This window comes from Zootoca vivipara, chromosome 10, assembly GCF_963506605.1.
Source record: "Zootoca vivipara chromosome 10, rZooViv1.1, whole genome shotgun sequence".
Lineage (NCBI taxonomy): Eukaryota > Metazoa > Chordata > Lepidosauria > Squamata > Lacertidae > Zootoca > Zootoca vivipara.
In genome coordinates, this window is record NC_083285.1 from 43,440,067 (window position 1) to 43,459,296 (window position 19,230).

Genomic DNA, 19,230 nt, shown 5'->3' on the forward strand with positions numbered 1-19,230 from the left:
AAGACCTATAAGATAAACCCAACTGTAACTGAACTCTCCTTACTAATCACATTTAGGTGCCTGGTATTTTTACCCCTTTGGACTCCACCCATCTGTGTTTTCCTGGGGATCTGTGAAGCTGTCTTCTCCTGTTACCAAAAAGGGAGATGAAGCAATAGATTTTGTTGCATTCTCAGAGGTGAGTACTATGTGGATCTCAGAGGTTCATGAGTCAGAGACACCCTGCAACATTTCTGCTCACCCCTAATGTTGGTTAATCTCCCCAGGCTGAGCTGAGCTAGGGAGTTCCCTCTTTACTTCACAGGGATATAATTATATTCTTGTATACATAGGTGGATTCATGTAGAGCCATATACTTTGCTGTTGGCTGCTGCTGAGCTGTAACCTGGGGTTAAGATGTTCATAAAATTCTAATGGGAACTATGGTGGGTGGCGCTGTGGTCTAAACCACAGAGCCTAGGGCTTGCCAATTGGAAGGCCGGTGGTTCGGATCCCCACAACGGGGTGAGCTCCCGTTGCTTGGTCCCAGCTCCTGCCAACCTAGCAGTCTGAGAGCACGCAGTGCAAGTAGATAAATAGGTACTGCTCTGGTGGGAAGGTAAACAGTGTTTCCGTGCGCTGCTCTGGTTTCGCCAGAAGCAGTTTAGTCATGCTGGCCACGTGACCCGGAAAAACTGTCTGCGGACAAACATCTGCTCCCTCGGCCAGATGAGCGCTGCAACCCCGTAGTCGTTTGCGACTGGACTTAACTGTCAGGGGTACTTTATCTTTTTTATGGTGGGTTAAGAATCCAAGGGATAGCTCAGTCAGTAGAGCATGAGACTCTTAATCTCAGGGTTGTGGGTTCAAGCCAAACATTGGGCAAAATATTCCCACATTGCAGGGGGTTGGAAGAGATGATGCTCGTGGTCCCTTCCAACTGTATGATTCCAAGAACAAAGAAAGAGCCTTGTTGTATCTGAAGCCTAGGATACAGTCCCAGCATACATTTAAAGGAAATAATTCTGGGAGCTGCAGTTTGTCAGGGGTACAGAGAGCATTTTACATGATTCATTTTAGATTCTTTCTAATAAATTGTGGTGATAGTAGCCTTATGTAGCTGCATCTCTCTCTCTCTCTCTCTCTCTCTCTCTCTCTCTCTCTCTCCCTGCCCTGGATTTAAAAGGGACAGCAGCAAGTTTTGTCTCGGCTTCAGGCGCTGGAGAGACACCTTAAGAGCCTGGAAGGTGCAGTTTCAGTACTGGAACTGCAAAGAGGGGAAAAGACAGTGGAAGGGGCAACTCTTTCTCATGACAATACCCTGTCGCTTCTGGATGGGCTGGTGAGACGACGAGAAACCATCTTGAGAGAGGAGTTCCGTGCAGAGTCAGATCTTCACCTCCAGGTAGGGCACCAGCAGAGAATGAAGGGGACATTTTAGAATCAAGGGGGAGAATTGACTGTAGGTCTGCAAGCATGTTGAATTGTGAATTGCTTAATTTCCAGTTTTGAACACTCCTCAAATTTGGGTATGAGCAGAGCCTGGATCCCTTTTTTGCATTCATGACAATTTATACTCATGGTATCGGGGTAGTTATACACAATCTCACTTTCTATGTTGCTTGGGGCTGCAAAAGTTTTGGAGTGGACATACTACTTTGTTTCCAATCAGTGCATGTCCTGCAGCTTCCTGATGAAACCCTGCAACACTCTTTCTTCAGGAAACCATTTAACTTGTCTGCAGTCCTTGTTTCTAGCAGAACAACAACATAGAGGGCAAATGCTTGAAAACAGATTGTTACACAATTTATCTGTAAGTAATGACACAAAAATTACTTGCTGGAACTTTAATTGAAGTTTTGCAATATGTCGATATTTTGGTTCATTGGTTTGTTTGATTAACCAATTCAAAACCAAACTATTAATCAGTTATCAAACTTGTGCTTGTTTTTAAAGCTATATACTACTTCTCTTGTCTCTCTACAGAATGAGTTGGATGCTTTTCAATCCCAGCTACGGAAGGATTTTGACAGTCTCTTGAAGAAAGTATCCCAGGCTTCAGAGGTAAAACTTGACTTCATATTTTAAGGATGCATTGTTTAGGGAAGGCTGTCATACCACCTACATTCATTTTCAAAGAATATTGGCTTGTTGTATCATATGAACCAAGGATCCTGGCTTAAAACAATTCCTGGTTGGTTAAACAAGCCAGCTTCAAAAACCATGGTTTGAAGAAACAAAATTAAAAAATTCCTTCCAGCAGCACCTTAAAGACCAACTAAGTTTTTATTTTGGCATGAGCTTTCGTGTGCATGCACACTTCTTCAGATATTTGAAGCTTCTTGATGGGTTCTTGTAACATTCACCAGAGTTTGGTGTAAGCCAAGAATCCTTGTTCATACAACACAAAAAGATGGCAGTTCTTTGAAACTGAAGTTACTCTGCAGAATAACATAGGAAGCTGCCCGTACCAAGTCAGACAGTTGCCCAATCTAGCTCAGTGCTGTCAACACTAGCAGTAGCTCTCCAGAGTTTAAGGCCAGGGGTCTCTTCCATCCCTATTGGGGGATGATAGAGATTGAAGCTGGGAGTCCTCTTCATGCTAAGCAGATGCTCTATGTCTGAGCTGTGGTCCTTCCCAGAAGTCATCCTCCTGACTGCACAGGAGGAGGAAGTGCCTGAACCTTTGCTTGAACTTGCTGGAGCTTTTTCGTGTTGCGCTAAACCATGGTTTCTTGTTACATGTAGCTGAAACCACTGTCTTAAAAAGCTATTGTAGTTGTAATGTGGTTCCCCCCCCCCATTTTTAATCCAGATAGAATATTTACAGTTTTCACTTTTTAGTAAAACATGTATAACCTTTACAGTGATGATTTCAATTCTGTTTCACTGCATCTTGAAACATTACTAGGTGTGATGCAGCTGATCTTAAGCACATCTCCCACTAATTTAAGGGGGGGTTAGTTTAAGCATGTGCTTAGCTCTATTTAATTAAATGAGACGTGCAAGCCAAACTTCGGGGTGGGGCCCTAATTCAGTGGGGGAGCATGAAGTCAGCTGATGGGCAGAAGGACAAGGTTTAGTCCTGCATTGGCTGTACATCTTGTTCTCTCCAGAGGCTGAAGCAGAAGTGCAGGGGGTGAGAAAGGTCTGTCTTGAAGCACTTTGCAAAAGCAGTCTTTGAAGTAGCCTCTTGCTTCTCCCCTATGTAGTCGGTGGTGAGTTGGAGCAAGCAGGCTCCTTTCTGCTCTCTCCTACTGCCTGCCTGCTCACTCACTTAAATGAGAAGCATGGCGCTTCTTCAAAGAGCACTTTTGCAGATGGCTTTAACCCCTGCTCACCCACTGAGAAGTGGAAAAAGAAGAAGTGAATGGTCCAAATAGATTTGTTATGATCCATCCATCCATCCATCCCTTGCTGTGGCGTGTTGTGCTTCTCCAGTTCTAGATATATACACGGTGCTGCACAAGCAATGGATTTTATTCTGCTTTGTTTCTGTTTCCTGACCTGTGTCCTGTTTCTCCCACAGGAGACAGAAACTCGGATGCTCCAAATGACTTCACAGTGGCAAAGGTAATTTGAGCATCCTCAAGAAAGAGTTGTCTTCTATGGCAGTTTCTGTCTTATGATATCAGGAGGGCCAGGAATGCATGTAACTGGAGAGAATTGTGTTTAAAGCAGCATTGTTCTTAACTTGAAAGTGAAACTTACATATTCTTGGAATAACAAGGAGCACGAATAACCTGAGAATTTCTGTCAGTGCTGTTCATATCATTTATCACCTTTTAAGTAGTGATGCTGACAAATAATGGGCTGGTAAGATGCATGTTCAGTGCTTGTAATACTTGCTTATATTACAAGTCAAACCTGATTGTTTGACCCAGAAAGCTGTAATTAGTGGCTGAAATATGGCTTTAGGACTAAACGACTAAACAACAACAACTTATAAAGAGGCATAGTCAGTTGATGCCCTTCAGAACATCTTAACATATTTATTCATTTGATTTTTTTTATCCCTCTCTGCACCCACAGTCTCACAAAGAGACATCCATGTGATCAACAGCAAACAAGACTTGTTGGAAATCAGAGTAGATCCACACCATCCATTTAAATCACAGCCACACACATTTAAAGCACAACTTTCTCCAAAAGTTCCTGGGAACTGAAGTTTTCCCACCTTATAGAGCTACAGTTCCCAGGCTTCTTTGATGAAATGCATGTGCTTTAAATATTTGTTGAATGTGCTTTAAATGTATGGTGTGGTGCATAGCTTAGATTGTGCTGTTTGGTATTACTTGGGTTAATTTTCATGGGGTGGCCACAGCCAAATGTAGTTTTTGTAGAACATTATTGGTAAAGGTGATTAAAGATACCACTGACTCAGAAGCACCTGAATTTTCATTTTGCTTTTGAAGCTCTACACAAGAAGGTCTGATGGGTAATTTCCGAAAGGAGATGGAAAGGCTGGAGGCTCAACTGACAGGCCTGAAAAAGGAATTTGTGGTCTTGGCCTCAGATCAGAAAACGTTGTCAAAACACATGGATTCTTTCCCAGGACAGATCAAGGAAATACGGGAAGATGTAAGTTTCCCACTACAATTTATTCAGTTCATTTTATTTTATATATTTTATTATTTTATTCAGTTCATTTTATTTTATTTTATATCACACCTTTCCTCTAAGCAGCTCAAGCTGATATACATGGTTTTTCATCTCTGCATTTTAAGTCTTGCAACAAACCTGTGAGGTAGGTTACCCTAAGAGACAGATTCTAGTCCAAGGTCTCCCAGTGACCTTCATAGCTAAGCCTTTCTTGGAAAGCTTTTATCTCTAGTGTAGCATAGCCAGGGAACTGGATGTCTGCTCCTTTCTATGTTGGAGTAGACATGAACCAGGCATGGAGAGCCTCAGGGCCAAATTAAGTCTGTCGGAGGTCCTAATTTTTCCTGTAAGGCTGTTTTCCCCAAACCACACTTAACCTCCCCTGACATCTGAGATGTGTCGTATGTGTAGCAGGTAAGAACATGGCTGCAAAGGAACAGTCTGGAGATTAAACTGCATTACTGATGAGCGCTGACAGCAAGCCCTGCTTGCTGATCAGTGCTGAAAGCACATCTCATTGAAGTTATTTATTTATATTTTATTGATCTTATTATAGTAAAGTTAATAAACAAAAAATAGAAAAAGGAGGGGATACATCAGAAACATTTTTAAAAGCAGAGGAAAGCAGCAGAAACAAAAGAAGCATACAGTATAATTAAGATTACAAAACTATATAAGCTTATTGTTTCCCTCAAGTGTATGTTGATTCATGTGTCACTATGGTTTTGACAAATGCATTCCAAATATTTATTAAATTTGTCACCTGCTGTCACGAAGACATCAGGTAAATGACAGGTGGGCAGCCTCACCCATCTGACAAAGTGGCCTGCAGGAGGCGGGAAAGGTCAGTGTCCAGCCCACGGATCAGCAAAATGTCAAAAGATGAAAAGCTGCAAACACTTTTGTTAAGTATCTCTGCCCCCCCCATCATGCCCCTTAGAAAGAATGATCAAATCTTCTGAGGTACCGGTAGAAGCATTGCTGTTATTGTTGTTATTTAACAAATGTACAGTATACCCCTCCTTTCCTCCCAAGTGAGCCCAGGGCAGCTGTTGCTTGTTCTCAGTAATCTCTTTACATTCTCTCCATAGAACGTCTGCAATTCACAGGAGGAAAAGTATTTATGAAACCTGTTCTTCTCTTTGTTGGATCTCAGGTGGAAATCCAGTTTCCGATATGGCTCAGCCAATTCCTATCCCAGGCTAAAAGGGACGGGACAGGCAGTCTGTTTCTCCATCGTGAAGAATTAGAGGAACAGCTCCTCAACCTGGAGCAGAAGATCCTTGCCAAGGTCTCCGAGGACCAGCGGCTCTCTGCGCAAGACGTTGGGGTGGTACTCCAAAGGGAGGGCGTCATAGGAGTAACAGAAGAGGTGAGAATTTGCTTACCAATTGGCTGAAGTGGTTCCTTACAATGGCGTTATCCAAGAATGATGCTAAGATGGTGATGTAGAATGTTGTGTGTGTGTGTGTGTGTGTGTGTATTTAGAGGTCTGGAATGTGAAAGAATATTGAGGAGCAACAATAAAAAGGCTACCTCACCCCCGCTAAATTTGGCTGAAGAAATGAAGAAAGCTTTGTGGGAAACCAGGAGTGAATTTTTGTCCTAGACTGAACACGTGCTCAGTGGCATCCTGTTCTTAATTCTTAGTCTGTGTCCTTTCTTAGTATACTTAGTACAGTACGTGTGCAATTTGTGTGCTTTTAATTTGCGTGCATTCACCTTTACGCATTTGGCAAAAAATCATTAAAGGGGGCAGGTGTCCAGGGGGAAAAAGACTGGCAACCCCCCCACTCCATTGCACCCAGTGTGTTTAGACGATAAGCAACTTTGGCTTTAGGCGAGATCACCAGAATGTAAGTTATGGGCTTACTGTATACCATAATTCTTAGCATATGTATTTGTATGTGAGTTAGGTTGCTGGACCTCAAGGTTCTAGTAAAAAAACAAAGTAGGTCTCCAATATCTAAAATGTCTCCAGCTCCACCTGCCTTAGCTGAGCCATAAACTCTGGCTCTCAACCCCCACATCTGCAATATGGGGCAACTGTTTAAAATAGTAAGCTGTTTAAAAAATGACTTATGCGCAGGTAGTGCTGTGAACACTGAAAATGCTGTATAAATGCCAATTATCATTGTGAAGGAGCCAATGAGCAGGCCTTCTATTCAAGGCTGAACCAGTCAGTCATGTTTGGTAAGGCTCTTCCCTGCCTCCCTTCTGCTCTCATGATTCTTCCAGGCTATTTCTCAACCCAGATGTGCTATAGCATCAACACAGCAATGTCCAGCTGGTTGGTCTCCGTCCCTGCTCAGCCCTGGAATGCCTACTAGCCCAATGCTCCAAGCTTTCAAAATTCCCAAGGGTACAAATTTTTACCCTGGGTTTGGTTTTCTTTTCATGGCCACACTATACTTTTAAGCAGATTGTTTCTCCTCAAGTATCCTGGCAGCTGTAGTTCACCCCTCACACAGCTACAATTCCCAGCACCCTTAACAAAGTACAGTCCCCAACAGTGTGATGCAGCAGCAAAAAAAGCTAATGCTATTCTAGGCTACATCAACAGAAGTATAGTGTCCAGATCAAGGGGAGTTCTAGTACTATCTGCCTTGATCAGACCACACCTGGAATACTGTGTCCAATTCTGGGCACCACAATTTAAGTAGGATGTTGACAAGCTGGAAGGTGTGCAGAGGAGGGCAACCTAGATGATCAAAGGTCTGGAAGCGAAGCCTTATGAGGAGTGGTTGAAGGAGCTGGGGTGTGTTTACCTTGGAAAAGAAGAGACTGAGAGGAAATACAATAGCCACTTTCCAATATTTCAAGGGCTGTCACATGGAAGAGGGAACAAGCTTGTTTTCTCCTGCTCCGGAGGGTAGGACTTAAACCAATGGCTTAAAGTTACAAGAAAGGAGATTCCAATTAAATGTACAGGGGGAAAAATCTAACAGTGAGAGTTATTCGACAGTGGAATGGTGTCCTTCGGAAGGTGGTGGACTCTCCTTCCTTGGAGGTTTTTAAGCAGAGGTTGGATGGCCAATTGTCATGGGTGCTTTAGCTGAGATTCTTGCATTGCAGGGAGCTGGACCTGATGACCCTTGGGGTCCCTTCCAGCTCCACAATTGATTCTATACCTTTGACAACAGTGCAAGCAATATTTTGAGTGACATATCAGCAGCCATCCATTAGGTGGCACCATCAGCCACACCTTTGCTTCCTGGCACAGTAATAACTCTTAACTTTGCTGATATATTTGCCTGCTGAATATTAAGCCTCAACTCTCATCCTAGGCAGTATCGGTTATTGGCAAAATAGTGATCAACTCTGCAGGGTTTGACAGTTCCTTATTTTTCAGGATGTCACTAACAATGTAGTGTGTAAGGCAGGCAGTTACTAAGTCACAATTTATGGGTAATATGCAACTAAGTTCACTCAGAATAGACCCATTGAAACTAATGAATATGACTAAGTTGTGTCCAATCACCCTATGCCTCTTCAACCGAGTAAAAATGTGGCATGATGTTCCCTGGCAAATTTTTTGGCACAGCAGTTGCACCAGTCCATACGGTGCAGGTCTCATGTCTTAGTAGTGTGTTGATGCACCATTGATATGCAACCAGTCTCAGGATTTGCACCAGCAGAGCTATACCTTAATTCCTCAGGTAGCCTTGCCATTTGCACAGTTTACCTCTAGCCTGGCAGAATAGAACAAAACTGGAAAATAAATTTTGGAATCCTGAGTTCTCGCCTTACATTCATTCCCTTTGTCTTGTTTCAGCAAGTTCACCACATTGTCAACCAGGCCCTGAAGCGCTACAGCGACGATCGCATTGGAATGGTTGATTATGCTCTTGAATCTGCAGGTATGCAAACTCTGGGTAGGCTGGTCTTTCTGTCCTGATACCGTAGCTGCCAAGAAAGGTGGCCCGTGAGCTAGAATTGGCATGTTGTTGATTACAGGTCATATGGCTGCAGGAAGGAATTGTCTGAGAATCTTCTATTTCACGTTAAAAACAACAACAGCAATCATGCTTCTAGCCCTCATGGTAGCAAAGAACAACCTAAAACTTTGTTGCCAGTTTCTGTTATAAACTGAAAAACCAGAAAGGGTTCTCCCTCTGCATATCCACACCCATTTCTCAAATTTCAGCAATTTTTGTCTCTTCTGTCTCTCCCACAAGATTCAGCTTCTGCACTCTCCCAAGAAAAGTCCCTAAACCCCAAATTGCCCATTCAGAATAATGCATGCAAAAATGCATTGAATAGCCAAGTTGCAGTTTGGGTATATCTTATTGTTGTGGTGGGGAATGTTAAAGGAGTGTTCATTTATCAGCTGTCTGCATAAGCTCTCTTACTGCTTTGAGCAGAGGGCAAAACGATGTGTCATTCCTTCACCCATATCTTTTTAACTACAGGGGCCAGTGTTATCAGCACTCGGTGCTCAGAAACCTACGAGACCAAGACTGCATTGCTTAGTCTCTTTGGGATCCCCCTGTGGTACCACTCCCAGTCTCCACGAGTCATTCTGCAGGTATGAAGGTTTTATTAAAGGTACAATGGCCCCGCCCTACCTTTTCTTCATTATCCTATTCTCCCCAAAGAGTCTGGTTCAAATCCACAATACCTCACCCAGCAGATTACCTTTTTATTTAGATGTTCATCCTAGAAGGTTGGTATGTATTGAGAATATCCATGTTATCCTCACAACTACTCTATAAAGTAAGCTGGGACAGAGTGTGGGTGTGACTGGCCCAGTAAACTTCATATGCAAGCAGGTATCAATATAGCAGTCTCGAATGTTGAGCTGGAGAAAATATGCTGTGTGTCTATTACATGCTCAGACGAAGAGTATCAAGGCTTTGCATAAACTCCCCACTAGACAAAATCTGGAACCTGGCAGTTTACCTTCCTGAGAAACTCTTGCTTTTTGCCTTAGGTTCTTTTGCCACTATTGTCCCAGTGTGTGGTCTGAAGGCACCTTGCTAAAGCTAAGCAGATCTGGCTCTGATCTATACCTGAATGGATGGCTGCCCAGAAACTACATGTGTGGCACTTTGGGTTCCAAGATGGAAGAAAAGCAGGATATTGATGTAAAAAATAAAACCACCTTGTAGGAAGCAGAGAGGTAGTGAGTGCAGTAAGGAACAGGGGTCCACATGACTTCATCACAAGGATGAGCCATATTCCACATTATAAGGGGAAGAGAGAAAGCACGTGACAGGACTGATTGCCATATTCAGCAGCATTCCCGTGTCTTTCCACCTTGAACTTGGAAATGGAAGGTGAAATGTATATTGCAGATGGAGCAACCTGCTCCCTGACCTGCATGGAATTCCTAGTCACCTGCCAGGTGATTTGTTAAATACTTATTAAGAAATGTTTAAAAGTCCCTTTGCCCTGTTTTATATGGAATATGATAACAATACCACAAGGTGCTAAAGGCTGTGTTAAATTTGTGAACAAGTACCAACCCAGAGATCATTGTCTTTTCCCTCCTGGTCTTTGCACATTGAAGCATCATCTCTGCTTTCAGATAGAATGGTTAAGTCTAACATACGGCAGCCTCTTACCTAAAACTCTGTGTGTTTGATTTAATTTCAGCCAGATGTCCACCCTGGGAACTGCTGGGCGTTCCAAGGCTCCCAAGGCTTTGCTGTCATTCGCCTTTCGAGCAACATCCTTCCCACAGCTGTGACGCTAGAACACATCTCCAAAGCCCTCTCTCCCAAAGGGACCATTCCCAGCGCCCCCAAGGACTTTGCGGTCTATGTAAGTCACTCTTTGAGTGTGACGGGGGGGAGGGTGTCGTGGATTGGGCAAGTTTAAAAGAGGCACACTGGAGATAATTTCCCATTCTCAGTCAGAAGAGGGAGGCTCCTCCCACACTTTGCTAGCAGGAGTTCTGATAGCATCCAGGGCTTTTCCACCAGAAGTCTCCTCAGATTTTTTCTCTTTCTCTTAAAAGTACAGCAAGATGCACTTCATAAATTTGCCCAACTGGGTGGTCGGATGCACAGCTATTTAAGGCCCCATCTGCACTATATACATTTAAACCAATATTCCACTTTAGACAGTCATGGCTTCCCCCAAAGACTCCTGGGAACTGTAGTTTGTGAAGTATGCTGAGAGGAGGCCCCTATTAACCTTACAGAGCTATGGATGAGGGTCTGGGAAGAGGGACTGATTATTGCTCACTATCTTTAGCAACAGGTAGGTAGCCGTGTTGGTCTGAGGTATCTGAAGAAGTGTGCATGCACACGAAAGCTCATACCAAAATAAAAACTTAGTTGGTCTTTAAGGTGCTACTGAAGGAATTTTTTTATTATCTTTAGCAAACGGTACTTCCCATTAAGCTACATGGCCGGGGGGGATTTGAACCCTGGTTTCCCACATCCTAGTCTTGACACTACACCACACTGGCTCTCAGTTCAATCATATACATCAGCTTTCACCCACCTGGAAAGGAGTAAGAGGCATTGACGTCCATAACTACCATCAGCCTTCTTTCCCCACCCCTCTGCTGCTCCCATTTGTCCCTTACCTCCTCATAGCCCTGTGTGTTTTATTTTGGCATGCAGCCACAAGACTGGCCTTTAACCGCACTTGTGTCCCTCCCCCCTCTCTGATCCTGTGGTTGCTCTGATCTCCCCACGGCCCTCCCCTCCCCATTCTCTCACCCCCTTCCCTCCTTCTCCCCAACCTGGTTTGTTTCCACAGGGCTTAGCAGAAGAAGGGCAGCAAGAGGGCACCCTCCTTGGCCAGTTCACGTACAGCCAGGATGGGGATCCCATCCAAACATTCCACTTGCAGGTAAGGAAGAAAAAGGTGCATGGTTTGAAGGGTAGGTCCAAACCCTAGCCAAGGTAGAACTGGAGGGTGTGGTAGCTTTTAGGAAGCTAGCTCAGACTAAATCAGGCGACTTGGTCTATCTAGCTCAGTATTGTCTACACTGATGGACAGCTGGTCTCCAGGGTTTCAGGCAGGGCAGGGGGCCACTCTCACAGCCCTAACTGAAGACGCCAGAGATTGAACCTGGGACCTCATGCATGCTAGTGCTATAACTCTTCCCCAAAGGAAGCTTTGGTTGGGTTTTAAGCCAGGGATGAAGAAGCTGCAGCCCTCCAATTGATGCTGAACTCCAACTCCTATCAGCTGCTGCATCAGGAAGGCCAGTGGGCAGGGATGGTTGGAGTTCTAGTCCAGCAGGACAACCCCCCCCCCAAATGTATAAAATTATGTATAAAAAGTTACAGGACATTAGCAGGAAGCAGTGCAACATGTGCCGATTAGAAATGAAGTAGTAGTATAGGATCAGCATTACACTAGCCATAGTTGTATGTGTAATAACGTAACAAATAGGATCAAGAGGGACTGAAACAATTCATTTTTGTACCACAAGTAATCATAGGACTTGTTTGTTATTTAAATGGAATAAATTAATTGTATTGCAGCACATGCCTAATATTTGGTGATGCTAGGTGTGGAGTAGTCAGATAAATATTACCTATGGTGGCAGCAGGAATAAAGAGGGGTTACTGAAATACTCATCAACAACTCGGCTCAGGGCTGTACATCTTGTTAAGAGTGGGAAGATGGTACCTGGGGGTGTAAGCAGTGCCAGAGCATCTCACAGAAGAGGGTGGTGGTGGAAGCACCATGGCAGCCCTCTGTCTCGAAAGATGCTTGATGCTTCTCTGGCCCTCCTCAATATTTCACCTTTCTCTCTTTCCTTTTCCCTCCCTGCTTCCCCTTTTTTACATTCTCAGGATGAAGGCAGGATTGCACCTTTCCAGCTTATTGAGCTTAGAGTTCTCAGCAACTGGGGCCACCCGGAGTACACCTGTATTTATCGTTTCCGCGTGCATGGGGAGCCGGTCCCTTAACCCCTCCTGCATGCCGCAGCCTTGCTCACTGGCTACCTCAAGTTCTGCGCCTCAAACTGACAAAAGGCAGACGGAGAAAAGCAGTGTTGGAAAGGAGAGCAACTTGGGATGAGTGACGCTTCTTTTTGTTACGAGGGGAAGCATGGAGACTTCAAAATTCCTATCCTGGTCAATTGGTTCTCTCCTGAGGGCAGGGGTGGGGGTACCTTTCAGTATGCAGAGGGAGAAAGAGGGCTTCTTGATTTTTGGTATTTTATATTCAGCTTTTTGAAAAAAAACAAAAGCCTATGCAGTTCATCTCTTCCCCCTCCACCATCAAGAAAAAATAGTTTCTGGGTGTTCCTTTAGAAAGCTGTGCCATGATACTGTCATAGTTCTATCAGTGTTTATGTAATTATATTATATTGGGGGGGGTATCTATGAATTCTGTCTTCAATAAGGGTAGTAGGAGACTTAATGCTGTTGTTTTTCCCTTTCCTGGATTGGAAAGATTTAATTATTTGTTTATCACACTGTAAAAAGTGGTTTGGCATTGGCTGCAAAAGGAGCCTGCACAGTAGAAAGAGGGGGAAATTGGTGTTTATTTAAATGAGAGGCTACAATCCTAACCAAGCAAGTAAGCCCCATTTTGCTTAGTGGGAATTACTTCAGTGTGAACATGCATGGGCTTGTCCTGTCAGGTTAAGTATTTAACAACAAAGGCTGCCGTGTTGAAAGATGGGAGAAGAGTCTACTTTACAGTGCTCAGAGTTGGTTTTCTAATGGAACTGCTTAGCCCTGCTAGTATGTATCACTATTGGAAGTCATTCCCATTCTACAACACTTAATTTTCTAGAGGGAATGAATATTGTCCGGCCAGCACGATCATGCTTCCTTAGCCTAACTCCCAGGTGTGTGGGGGCTGCTTGTTAAGTGGCAAGGGAAAGCATTCTGTACATGTTCAGAGACACCCATTATCCCAGAGAATGTGCCCCCATCTTAAAATATAGCTTACAGGGCCTTTATGAGCCCTGCTTCAAATAAACTTCATTTTCTTCCATTGTAAAGGAAACAAGGGGTGCTTGGCTCTTGTTCTGCAGGTTTTAACTCACATGCTGCTGCAATGCCGAGTGGGTTCATATGGTCAAAAACAGTTGTAAGTTTATTTAGTTTGCATAAAATATCACTATAAAAAGACGTGGGGTAAGAGCCACCAACTGTTCCACTAGAAAAATAGAGCAGTACCTCATCAGTTAAATCCTCAGGCTCCTCAGCTCTGAGTAGTCATGGGAGCCACACAAATATCCCACAGAACAAGGGGTAACTTGTCCTGGTATGCATGTAACTAACCACTTGGTTAGCCAGTCATGTACATTGGCTTGCCAAAGGGCGAGGAAAATCTTGCCATGTTTTTGCACCTGATCCCCACGTGCAGTAAGACAAGGTAGTATAAGCAGCTCAAGTTCTGAGGTGGCACAATGGACCGCCTTGCGTTTTCCCGTCCATACTGTGAGTAGAAAACTAGCAGAGGAATAAAGATGGGATTTCTCTCCCTGCTATGCCAATTTTTATTTCAATTTGCAAATGGTATTTTTAAAAATGGCATACATACCCATCTTTATTCTGAAGTGGTACGCTCTATGTGATTGCCTCATTCTTCTGCAATATATAGACTAGCCCGCACGGGAAATCTCATGACTACTTGGGTAAGGTAATAGAGGTCAGAATTTGTTAAATTTGCTTAACATTAACATTTGCTGACTATTTAGAGTAAATAGGTATCTGTAGTTGCCAGCAGTAACAGTTGTACTCTGGAGGGACAGCCTTCCTGGTATGGATACAGTATTTCATAAAATAGTGCCTTTATCTAAGGCTTTTACCAAACTTAAGGAAAATTTCTGAACTGAAATGAATGTAGGAGCAATCAGGGTTTCTTTCCTACCTGCCTTTTATTTTCAGGGCAAGCTGGCTGTGCAGAGTTCCAATGAGCTAGCACTTATCATAAGCAAGAGGGTTGTGTCCTTCCCAACTCCCTTCCAGCTATCTATGGAGAGTGCTGCTTGCCACAACAGCTGGCCCATGGTTTTTCATTTGGGCTTGGCCATAGCAATAATGTCCAGTTGGAGATGGCACCAAATAAACATTAAGAAATATAAGACATACAGGCATTTGGGGAACTGGCAAAAGCTAAATTGTGCCTGAAAAGGGGAGCGAGAAGCGGCAAAAATTCATACTGGCCGCAGATTTGTATGTCAGTGGAGAAGTCCGTGTGGCAGGGTTTGTCCCATAGCAGAAAAACTCACTCTCACACATGGAGGGAGAAGCATTTGTCTTCATTCTAAATCCCAAGAGGGGTGGGCTAATGCTGTGTTCAGCTTGAGCAGTTCCCCAAGCTATATAGAATACAGCTAGTTTCTCAACTTTATTGAGGGGCCAAGTAGACTCTTGAGTAAATATGATCAAGGGCACAGTTGCACACCTTTTGAGGATACTATGACAGGAAAGTGGCATTAGTTATGTGTAGAAGCCACTTTGGCAGTATATAAATTAATTACATAATGACACACATCAAGTAGATAAGGGGTTGAACAGAAGACAAGCTTCTGTGCGATCCTAAGAAACAGAACATATCCATAAGGAAATAACAGTATTATGTGGGCCTCACAGCTTGAGTGTTAAAAAGGTCATAAGGATTGATGAAGGTAGCTAAAATGACAAGAGGGCAGCTTTCCCATTTTAAATCTGAAACCATGAGTGGTGGTGGGATTTAGCACACACTCACCTCCACCCCAACAACAGCTTTTGCTTGGATACTTCTGATAACACATAACCCTGATTATAACTAAAGGGCCTAGCATTGCTAACTAAACCCATATCTATCTATCTATCTATGCATTCTTGCTAAGCTACTGTGGAAGTACATCAACACAGTTTATCTGCTAAGCATTTCACAGCTTTGGGGAGCACTCAACACTATGAGTGCTTTCCCCAGTCTGGTGCCGTTAGCTGCTCCAGCTAACATGGCCATGTGGTTTGCAGGATCAGTTAAGATGACCTGCACTATTGGAAGAGGCACATCATTCTATCAGGGTCCAGTGATAACTGCTATGCTCTTTGGTCTATGACAGAATCCTTGTGAAGTATTTTGATGCCCTTGCATGCAACAAGGGAATAAAGGCCAGTTCCAACAGTTTTTTCCTAGAAAGTAAGTAGAAGAATCACATGGTCAAAAGCAACTCTTGCTTTGTATCAGGCAGGAGTTGCATAATCTGATAATGCAAACACAGCAGCATTCTGGAAGGCGTATGTGTGTGCAGTTTGCATTACAAAAATACATTGGCCAGGTTTTCCTGCTTTTTTCATCTGAAATACAGAATAAGGGCTAGGAAAAAACCAGGCTGTTACAGGAGGGTGGATTGTGGTTAAACCTTAGGAGAAACTTCTTTAAAGGTAAGAGCAATCTGACAGTGGAACCAATTGCCTTGAGGGGTGCTGGGCTTTTGCTTACTGGATGTCTTTGAGCAGATAGCTATTTGCTGGGAGTGATACAGCTCCAGATTCTCTGCAGTGATGGGGCAATGTTGGGCAAGGTAGCCTGAAGGACCCCAGCTGATTTTGAAATAAGGCGGTTTTAGAGGCTTGCTTCAGCTCACCATGCTTGGTAGGCAACCTGTTGTGCTTCTACAAAGCACTAGGTCAACTTATGTTATTGGGTGGGTGAAGTGGGAATTTCTAATAAAAATTTGTGTGTTTTTGTAGGCAAAAGAAAATATAGGTATCTTACTCTTGTCTTTGTACTCTCCAAAAGATGAGGGAGTGTAATAAGCACTGATTTTTAATATATTGTCTACCTGTTATCTACTCCTCATAAAAGAGGTTGATGGCTAGGTTGTATTTTGGGAGAAAATGGAGAGAAGTCTGTTTAGGGGTGTATAAATCCCATGTTGATCACTGTGGGGTAGTTTCCCTCAGTTGGGCTCCATACAATAATTTATGTGGATAGGCTTCTATGCTCTAATAGTTGCATGGAAAGAAAGGATGTGTTTAACAGACCCCAAGTGCAACAAAGTGATTAAAAATCAAGAGTGACCAAATGAACATTCAAGGAGCTTATGAATGAATGCATTTGGAAAAGCATGACACTTTCCTGGTCCTAGGGTCTACTCAAAGCCACATGAAGCAAAGAGTCAACAGTTGAAGAATGCTGGTGAGTCATGCACATAATGGCTTCATGACAATTATATGCATTTTGTGCTTGTGCCAGCTCCCTGACCAGTGGCAAGGTGCTCATATGGCATTTGCAAGGCGACAGCAAGTAGGAGGCACCTTCCAAAGCATGACTTCTTTTCCCGCTCCCTTTACCTTTGACCTGGCCTGTTGTACTCTGTAAAGCACCATGCATTGATGGTGCTGTAGTATTAATAATAATGCTTCTCCTATGAAAACAGGTATGTACAAAGTGTGCTTGGATTTGTATCTAAGACTGTATGTAGCCTGTTGTAAATGCTGCACTGTTCCGTTCCTTATTTTCTATCTGGATTGTAATTTATGCCTATGCAAAAGAAACTCAAGACAATAAACAATTTTTTTTAAAGGGTGAAGCGGGGACACTTTTTGGCCAGGGTAAAGGCTAGAAGCAGTAGCAACAAGAGATTATGCTGTAAATACGTTGCATTGGAGCTGCTGTCACTGTCATCCACATTTCTGTTCCTTCTGCCTGAGGTATTTCTTTAGTCCACTGCTTTCCCTAGGAAAACGCAGTTTGATGCTTATTCCAATTCAGCATTAATCTGCAGAAAACTTGATTGACATTTGTTCCAATTCAGTGGTACACAGCAGGTTTTCCCAGGGAAAGCAGTGGGACTAAAGAAAAACCTGTCAGACAGGAGGTACAGAAGTGTGGATGAGCCCTTAGTCAGTGTAGGACATACACATTCAAACTCAACATTATGAAGCAAATTAGGAGAGGGGGAAAAGGAAGGTGGGCAAGGAGAAATCCCCCTTTGTGTGTTGTTTACATTATAAGCCTGCAGGGAGAAACTGTCCTGTTTCATTTGATTGTATGTAAGCTGCTCTGGGAGCCTTTTTGACTGAATAGTGGATACAAACGCTCTTTAAAAATAAGGGCATTGGCCGAATTTTACATTGCAGCAATGTTGATGAACCAAACAAAAGTCTGGCTCTTATCTGTGCCTAGATGAGAAACAGAAACAGAACTGCAGAGATGTTTGTAGGTTCTTCTAGCCCTTTTCCAACATTGTTGTATTTTGCAACTACTGTAAACTACTAACTTGGAGACTTTAGTAATTTAAACACTATAGAAATGCCATAAATAAGCAAGTGTGACAGCTGAGTTCCAACTGCATTGCCTCCTTGTCCATTGCAAACTACCATTCAATATATTTTGCTACTTAAGTTTAAAGTACAATTTAAGCCACACTGAAAACCGCTCCACCTATAAGAGCAGTGTAAGAATGTAAAAAATTAAAACCTACCATTCCAACATATTTACTAAATGTTAAGTTCATTCTCTCCAGTTCCTATCATCTGAAAGATCACCACCAAGGTTTGGCAATACTGTACTTAATCACTGGAAGGACAGATTGTAAAGCTGAGGCTCCAATACTTTGGCCACCTCATGAGAAGAGAAGACTCCCTGGAAAAGACCCTGATGTTGGGAAAGATTGAGGGCACAAGAAGGGGACGGCAGAGGACGAGATGGTTGGACAGTGTTCTCAAAGCTATGAACATGAGTTTGACCAAACTGCGGGAGGCAGTGGAAGACAGGAGTGCCTGGCGTGCTCTGGTCCATGGGGTCACGAAGAGTCGGACACGACTAAATGACTAAACAACAACAATCATTTTCCATGTGTTTGATGGGCTTAACAGATCAGCAGCATTTCTCCAGCAGATGCACCTTTTCACAAGGAGGGAGGATGCTACAACTAATGAAGTTTCCCCATGTGTCACTATTAAAAGAGAAGCCCTTTCCTCCTATTAAAAGGTTGGCAATACCTTTTGACTTTCAGAATCAGCTTAGGTGCTGCAGTTCACTGGTATACTGCCCGGTTGCCAACTTTTATTCCTTTGCCTTTTAACAGCTGCACGAATAGCAGGAATTCAGCAGGCGGGAGCTAGCATGATTGAAACGCAGTGGTTAGAATGTCAGATAAGGACTAGGACTGGGGAGGACACTGGTTCAAACCCCCACATTGCTATATAAAGCTTACCGAGGGACCTTTGGTCTCTACACCTCACCTACTTCATAGTGTCATAGTGTACACTGCTCCCCAACCTTGAGCTGCTTGGAGAAAAAATGAAGGAAAAATGTAAAATACCCATTGCCAACACAAGAGGGTACAAAGTTCACTTGCACTGGAATATGTGGATGCCGTTCACCTGAATATTACACCGTGGCCCATTGTATTCCTGATACACTACCTCCCTCCTTAAAGTTTTGTACTCTTCTCAATAGCAGCAAAAAAAAATGAAAGGGGCTCATTTGGCATACAGTGAGCAAAGTGACCCTTGTGGTCAGCACTACTAGCACCCCTGACTAGGCACAAAAGCCAAGGTGTTTTCCTAGCCCAGGAGAGCAGTCAGCCCTCCTCTCAAGGAGTAGCTTCAGCTTTGCATAACGCCTGCTTGAAAATATCTAAGCCTCCCCTCTGACACATGCAGATTCAGAGGTACCAACACAGTCACTGCTTCATTCCCTTTACAGTTGGAAGAACTGACAAACAACAAAGCCATTTAATTTTAAAACTTTAAACAAACCTTTCTTTTTATT

At 43.3% G+C, this 19,230-nt stretch overlaps 1 protein-coding gene across 2 annotated transcripts in view; it reads left to right on the forward strand.

Moving 5' to 3' along the window:
- SUN2 (Sad1 and UNC84 domain containing 2) overlaps positions 1-18,928 on the forward strand; it is a 35,906-nt gene extending 16,978 nt beyond the window's left edge. The window contains exons 8-18 of one of the 2 annotated variants that reach the window (XM_035128409.2): positions 57-178; positions 1,166-1,384; positions 1,966-2,043; positions 3,509-3,552; positions 4,395-4,560; positions 5,738-5,953; positions 8,357-8,441; positions 8,994-9,109; positions 10,180-10,347; positions 11,296-11,388; positions 12,345-18,928. In XM_035128409.2, the coding sequence (XP_034984300.2) occupies positions 57-178; positions 1,166-1,384; positions 1,966-2,043; positions 3,509-3,552; positions 4,395-4,560; positions 5,738-5,953; positions 8,357-8,441; positions 8,994-9,109; positions 10,180-10,347; positions 11,296-11,388; positions 12,345-12,461 (1,424 nt within the window). In that variant the 3' untranslated portion in view covers positions 12,462-18,928. The remainder of the gene's footprint in view (positions 1-56; positions 179-1,165; positions 1,385-1,965; positions 2,044-3,508; positions 3,553-4,394; positions 4,561-5,737; positions 5,954-8,356; positions 8,442-8,993; positions 9,110-10,179; positions 10,348-11,295; positions 11,389-12,344) is intronic. The other variant, XM_035128410.2, reaches the window with a different exon arrangement.
- Positions 18,929-19,230: the final 302 nt, after the last annotated feature.